Raw genomic sequence first — 6,633 nt, 5'->3', positions numbered from 1 at the left:
ATGTGTCCTGTCACCTGTGAACGTCTACACTACACCGAGTCCGGATCACTCCCACACAATACATTCTAACAACCTAAATCTCACACCGCACATCTCATACATGGCGAATTCCCCAGTCGATGAGATATGCGGTGTTAGATGAAGTTGCGAGAAGATCCCAACTCCACTACACCTTCTCTGAATTAGGTAGCATGGATTCATTGCACGGTGGATAATAATGCCACGTCACCCATATTGATGGAATATTAAACTACACTTGTTAATATGCGGCACCTGTCAGCGTTCTCTACCGTCAACAATTCAACAAATAGTCCTCGGCTCTACGCTACTACGACTCGAGCCTACGCTCCTTCAAGGAAGAAGAGTCCGAAGAAGTGAGAATGAACTCGACGAAACACAATTTGCTTTCACACTCGCAGCTGCTTTATACGACGACCCATTATCAAGAGGTTGTCTGCACCGTTGGATCTGCCACGTGACAAGTTCAGGAACGGCCAGCAGAGACTCTTTAATTCTTTCCCTTTTATAAGGGGAGCGTCAACAAAGGTGGAAACCCCTCCGTGGAGACGAGTTTGGGAGACGATACTTCCTCGCTCTCTCTTTCTCTTCTCTCTGTCTTCTGTAGGCTGGTGCTCTCCCCCTTTCTCCAGAAGGCAGTTGCCCTCAAGTAAGCTCCCTGACCTCCCTCGCTCTATATGTATGTATCCTTGTGTTCACGATTTTTTCTCCACCCATCGACCACAACTGCGAATTAGGGTTCAGATTAGGTCTTCATCTTTGGCCTTCTCAGTATTTGTTTGTGGATCTCTATCGCCTTTTTGTTTGTTACTAATCATGGGTTTTGGTTTCCGATTCTGACGAGATTTTGTTCAGACTGCTTAGGGTATGGGCTTCTTGTTGTGTCCTCGAATAATTGATTCTAGGGTTTCTTGCTTCCCATCCTCTTTGATTGATTAGCCGATTAGGTCCTCAAGAGTAATTTTATTGCATGGATATAGATCTGATATTCTTGGTTTTGCTTCTGCTGTTCTTTGTGCAGATCTTTGTAATTTCGTCGTCATCTTTAGATCCATAGTTTTAGCATATTGATTGATCGATGGAAATATAATTTTTCTCTATTTTTGGTTGGTTATTTATAAATTATGATCCCTTCGCTAGATTTTCAAAATATTATTTTGTAATTTTAGATTTTAGAAATACTTAATATTAATCCTACCAAAAACTTAAATTCTTTGTTGTAAATAGTTACATCTCTGTTTTGAAGTGTTGACTTATAATTTTTACAGTCTTTCGGATCTCAGGATAGCCAGAAAGTTTGGAAAGAGACATTCTTGCGTTATTCAGGTGAGCTTTTGTGTGTGGGTGGTGATATTAAAGTGCTGCAATCATGTTTGGGCGTGCTCCTAGGAAGAGCGACAACACCAAGTACTATGAGATCCTTGGTGTCTCCAAAAATGCAAGTCAAGATGAGCTGAAGAAGGCGTATAGAAAAGCTGCTATAAAAAACCATCCTGATAAGGGAGGAGATCCTGAGAAGGTGAGCCTTTCTTCCTCTTCTTAGTATCCGGCGGATTGCCATAGTCTTTTTTTCTTTGTAGCATACAGCTTGCCACATTGGTTTTGGACTCGCCCAATTCAATGTGTTTTTATTTATTTTGCTTTAAAAGCCAGAAGTATACAGCTTGCCACATTTATTTTGCTTCATGGAAGGTGATATTATTGACATTGCCGCTGATGCTTTTGTATATATAAAAAATAAAGAATGCAAGAAGTAGATTTTATCTTACTGACCAACTCCTTGGTTGGAGTAAATTTAGAATCCTAAATAGCAGATGAATCATGGTAACTTGGGAGGTGTTGGGTTTGTGGTTGTATTCACGTTTTGTCTGGTTCATGAACATGCCACTATGGAACCAGCATTCTGTATGTCTGTAGTGTTCCAGCAAAATACAACACATCGTTTCATAGCTTTCTGAACCAGGCAACATTATATATACACATGAATCTAATAATCAATACTCATATATCATGGTTCAAAAATGAACCATGAACAGAACCACGGTTCAAAGTTATTTTTTTGAAGGATAAGAAAAACTGTCATTAAAATAAAATAAAGATACATTACCAAGATACCTTGTATATATTTTATAGTTTTTCTTTTACTTCAAAATTTAAAGGGGGGTTGGGAATAACATATTAATGTCTAGAAAAACACTTTTTAAAAAAACCTTGAAAACAACATATTGGTACCCTGCTGATATGATTTGTGTCGGCCAATATGGGTGATATGAAATTTTGATCCTTGAAGCCTTGAACAGAACAACCTCTTATGCATTGTCTAAAAAGCATTGCCAATTTAAAAAAAATGGTATGGTTCTGGAACCATACCAGCCTTTCCCAGAACAACAAATTGAGCACCACTGGCCACCCTAGACTTTCCTCTTATACTTTTAACAATTTTCTGCTGAATGGAGTATTGGAGTAAATGAACCTTCCCAGGCGCTCAACTGAGCAAGAGAGAGGTCTGATATCTAATAGAATTTTCCATGGGCAGCTAATTACGTATATTAATATGACCCAAGAGACTAGATTGTGGAGTGAGAGCCACAAAAAATAATTATACTTGGAGCTTGAAGAACTTCCAAGAATACGTGCAGGCGTTTCTTTACCGTAGGAACTTCTCAATTCATTATTGGGAGTATTCCTTTTGTTGTGCCTCAACTATTCAAGCTCTGCCTGTGGTTTGATTTTATTATCCTTAATTCTTTTATATAGTTTGAGAATGATCTCAAAGCAAGTATTGTTTGTGACCTTATTGTGTTTACTAACATACATATACCCTTTGTTCTGGAATCAGTTCAAGGAGTTGGCTCAGGCTTATGAAGTTCTTAGTGATACTGAGAAAAGAGAAATATATGACCAATATGGTGAAGATGCACTTAAGGAGGGAATGGGAGGAGGCGGTGCTTCTCACAATCCTTTTGATATATTTGAATCTTTCTTTGGAGGTGGATTTGGTGGTGAGAGTTCTGAAATTATTGCTTCTAAATCATACATATTTGTGTATTAACTTGTCATCTCGGTGATGGTTTTGTTCTTATTGTCATTTGTGACTGTAGGTGGTGGTAGCTCCAGGGGAAGAAGGCAGAAACAAGGTGAAGATGTAGTCCACACACTCAAGGTTTCTTTGGAAGATTTGTACAATGGAACATCGAAGAAGCTCTCTCTCTCTAGAAACATTTTGTGCCCTAAATGTAAAGGGTATGTCCATCTAATCCATGGTGTTGTCTATTTTTGGAAGTTTCCTCGGGAGGGGGGGGTTGTCGTGGGGGTGGGGGAGAGGGAGAAAATTATTGGCTGGGTGAACTAATGCATCATGTAGGTAGAGCTATGTTGGCAGCGCAGGCTGTCGAACATGGACATCCAAAGTTTTCTCACAGGGAAGGGTTTTGTGTGATAGATTAAGTCATGATTCCAGAAGTAAATAATTCATGGTATTGCATGGATAATTGTCAAAACCAGAGTGGAGGCATCTATCTTATTCTGATTATTTACTAATTGAAGGCACTCCGTTCAAATGATTAGGAAAGATGTTGTTTTTCATGCCAGATTGTTATCTTGGTCGCTTGGAATTTTGAACTTCCTTTCCTATATGCACAATTTCATTCCTGATCTTTGGGGTGCTTGCAACTATAAACTACTTGTAATTAGATACAAGGTTTAGATTATATTAAGTGGTTTGCATATACTGTTTTGTATGAGAAGAATTTGGCTTCTCATACTTAGTAGAGAAGAGTGCTCTTAGGCCTTGAATTTATCCACTAAATCCCATGTTGGCAATCCAGGTCTTGCATTACAAAAGTTTGGATTCCTGTGCCATCTTTCTTTATTAGTCGGCTAGGTGATGGAATTTATTTATTTATTTATTGTAAAAACCACGAATCCTAGGGTCCTAGGTTCCATGGCAACCAACAACCATCCTTCACTGGGTAATTATCTATGATCTTCATAAAAAAATGTTTGAACTTCATATTAAAACATAGAAAATCAACATATATTCATGAGATTAAAAAGAAGAAAGAGAAGAAAATTTAGAAAATAGAGTGGTGAAGTCCCTATTTTTGCCCTAAGAAAAGAAGAAAGAAAGGGTGAAAGAAGAAGAAAATTATTATGATTGGATACAATTTTAAGATCTTCCTTGCTTATGGTTTAGGTTTTGATTTCTTTGAAGGTTAAAGACAGCATAGACCAACATGTATGTTGATTTTACCCTAACAAAGGGTAGCCCAGTGCATGAGGCTCATGCCATGAGGGGCAAATTTTCAGATGATGAATTTATCTTCACTGGAAATTCTAGGATGGTACAGAATATAGTACCAAAAACAAAAATGAAATTCAAGGAAGGTAATAATATGCATTAGGATGCATAATAAATTTGGATTGTAAAGGGTGAATGGAGGATGATCGTTTAAGACTTACCTTACCTGGCTTACTGGTTCACATTTACTTGCTCAGTTCGCCGGTGGATGAATTTTGCCCTAAGATTTTCTTTAATTGAACCTAAAAGTTGAGTTGACCTTGCTATTGAGCTGGTATATTTCATGTTGAGTGATGCAAAGTGGATTGCAGACATTATTTTACCTTGCATTTTTATTCATTTCAGGAAAGGGTCAAAGAGTGGGGTACCTGGGCGTTGTTATGGATGCCAAGGTACGGGTATGAAGATCTCAACCCGTCAAATTGGACCAGGCATGATCCAGCAGATGCAACATGTCTGCCCTGAATGTAGAGGCTCAGGTATTGAATATAATGTGCATCTTGTTTGTAAGTTGTGGATTCTAGTTGTCATTGTCATTTACCATAAAATTCTTGATGCAGGTGAAGTTATTAATGAGAAAGATAGATGTCCACAGTGCAAAGGCAACAAGGTTTCTCAGGAGAAGAAGGTGCTAGAGGTTAATATTGAGAAAGGCATGCAGCATGGCCAAAAAATTGTATTCCGAGGAGAAGCTGATGAAGCTGTAAGTGCATTAAACTGTGTCATTTTGGACAACAAGATTTGCATTTCATGCGAGGCCCTTTTGGACTTGTACTGACATTGCCAAGATCTTGCTTCCATCATTTGCAGCCTGATACCATTACGGGGGACATTGTTTTTGTATTGCAACTGAAGGAGCATCCCAAGTTCAAGCGGAAGTTTGATGATCTCTATGTAGAGCACACCCTCAGTTTGACAGAGGCCCTCTGTGGCTTCCAGTTTGCTTTGACACATCTTGATGGCAGACAACTCTTAATAAAATCTAATCCTGGCGAGGTTATCAAGCCTGGTACTATTTATTACTGGTTTTCGTTTTTTGCACGCTCTTGTACACATGAAACCAAGCTCTTGTAAATCTAATACATTACAATCTTCTTGTCAATCCAGGTCAATACAAGGCGATTAACGATGAGGGGATGCCGCACCATCAGAGGCCTTTTATGAAGGGTCGATTGTACATTGAATTCAGTGTGGACTTCCCAGATACCGGAGTTCTCTCCCCAGATCAATGCCGTACCTTGGAGACAATCCTGCCCCCAAGGACAAGCAGTCATTTGTCAGAGATGGAACTCGACGAGTGTGAGGAGACTACGTTGCATGATGTCAACATTGAAGAGGAAATGAGGCGGAAGCAACAGCAGCAACAGCAGGAAGCATACGACGAGGATGATGAACCATCAATGCCTCGTGTGCAGTGTGCCCAGCAATAACTTGGCTTTTGTACTAGTGTGTACCCACTCACTCACTTTTGTTGGTCCTCCCTCCCGTCCTACTCTCCTACTAGAAGGGAAGAAGGGAAGGCAGCTAGTATTCTTTTGTTGGAGAATATCTTTCTGGGACTACCTACTAGAATGGAAGGCAGGCCTTTATTAGTTATTAGCTTTCCGGTTTTTTATTCTGTTTTCTTATTGGTATGGTAGTGCCTTCTAGAAATATGATTTGAAGCCGGCAGAGTACCAAGTATTATTCCATTGAATTCTATGTTCTGATGTTATCCAAACTCTCAAGACTAAAGTTGAATTAAGCTACCCATATTTAATGATGTTTCAGAATGAGATTTTGTATTTTGTTGCTCTGATTGGATTATCTGAAAATATTCTATGGCGGGGGGTGTCGATTTTGTATCGTTCGTAAGCAATGGTGCATTTCCATGGTTTATAATACATACTGCAATATGTAGTCTCTCTATTCTTCTCCCGCTCCTAGGGGAAGCTCTTAACTCTTAAGCCTCAACTGAATCCAGAGAGACTAGAAGTCTAGAATTACGTACGGTGACCGAACAGTGAACAATAACAGCAAGGTGTGCACTTCCAATCTCCGAATCCCCCCTTCTCTTGTGTTGGTTTGGGGGATTATGGCATGGGTTTGACGGATGCGGGTAGACCGTAAACATCCTCCTGTTGTGTAGTGTAGCCCCATGATGGGTTTTACGCGACGGTAAATGTTCCACATATAGGAAGGATGTGTATCCTAGGCCCTCTTTGATTTGATGCACCCGCGGTCTCAGTAGATCCATCACCTAATTAAGATACATGAGTTGATGACTTGAAAATAAAAATAAAAAATTTCAGATTAGTACTTGAACTTTGGGGTGG

The 6,633-nt window shown here is 39.5% G+C and overlaps 1 protein-coding gene across 5 annotated transcripts; it reads left to right on the top strand.

The window, feature by feature from the left end:
• Positions 1-332: 332 nt before the first annotated feature.
• LOC104590934 (chaperone protein dnaJ A6-like) lies at positions 333-6,090 on the top strand. Of its 5 annotated transcripts, none has more exons than XM_010249709.3 (8): positions 333-667; positions 1,287-1,537; positions 2,858-3,020; positions 3,120-3,261; positions 4,664-4,797; positions 4,879-5,021; positions 5,129-5,327; positions 5,426-6,090. In XM_010249709.3, exons 2-8 carry the CDS (start codon positions 1,388-1,390, stop codon positions 5,746-5,748), a joined length of 1,254 nt encoding a protein of 417 aa, XP_010248011.1. In that variant the 5' UTR covers positions 333-667; positions 1,287-1,387; the 3' UTR covers positions 5,749-6,090. The 5 variants fall into 5 exon arrangements, with proteins under 5 accessions (XP_010248011.1, XP_010248012.1, XP_088751964.1 ...); XM_010249710.3 differs by having other exon boundaries at positions 528-667; positions 1,302-1,537; XM_088895838.1 differs by lacking the exon at positions 333-667 and adding an exon at positions 726-883 and having other exon boundaries at positions 1,302-1,537.
• Positions 6,091-6,633: the final 543 nt, after the last annotated feature.

The sequence above is a fragment of the Nelumbo nucifera genome, chromosome 1 (assembly GCF_055504915.1).
Source record: "Nelumbo nucifera cultivar China Antique chromosome 1, China Antique-T2T, whole genome shotgun sequence".
In the NCBI taxonomy this organism is placed as follows: domain Eukaryota; kingdom Viridiplantae; phylum Streptophyta; class Magnoliopsida; order Proteales; family Nelumbonaceae; genus Nelumbo; species Nelumbo nucifera.
The sequence above is the reverse complement of the archived record's forward strand: the minus strand, read 5'-3'. Positions and strand labels throughout refer to the sequence as shown.

Excerpts from the sequence above, each read along its gene's own strand:
- LOC104590934 (XM_010249709.3), top strand. The coding sequence starts at position 1,388 with ATGTTTGGGCGTGCTCCTAGGAAGAGCGACAACACCAAGTACTATGAG. Across the intron at positions 5,022-5,128 it reads GAGGAGAAGCTGATGAAGCT|CCTGATACCATTACGGGGGA; the intron begins GTAAGTGCATTA and ends CATCATTTGCAG. Across the intron at positions 5,328-5,425 it reads TGGCGAGGTTATCAAGCCTG|GTCAATACAAGGCGATTAAC; the intron begins GTACTATTTATT and ends TTGTCAATCCAG.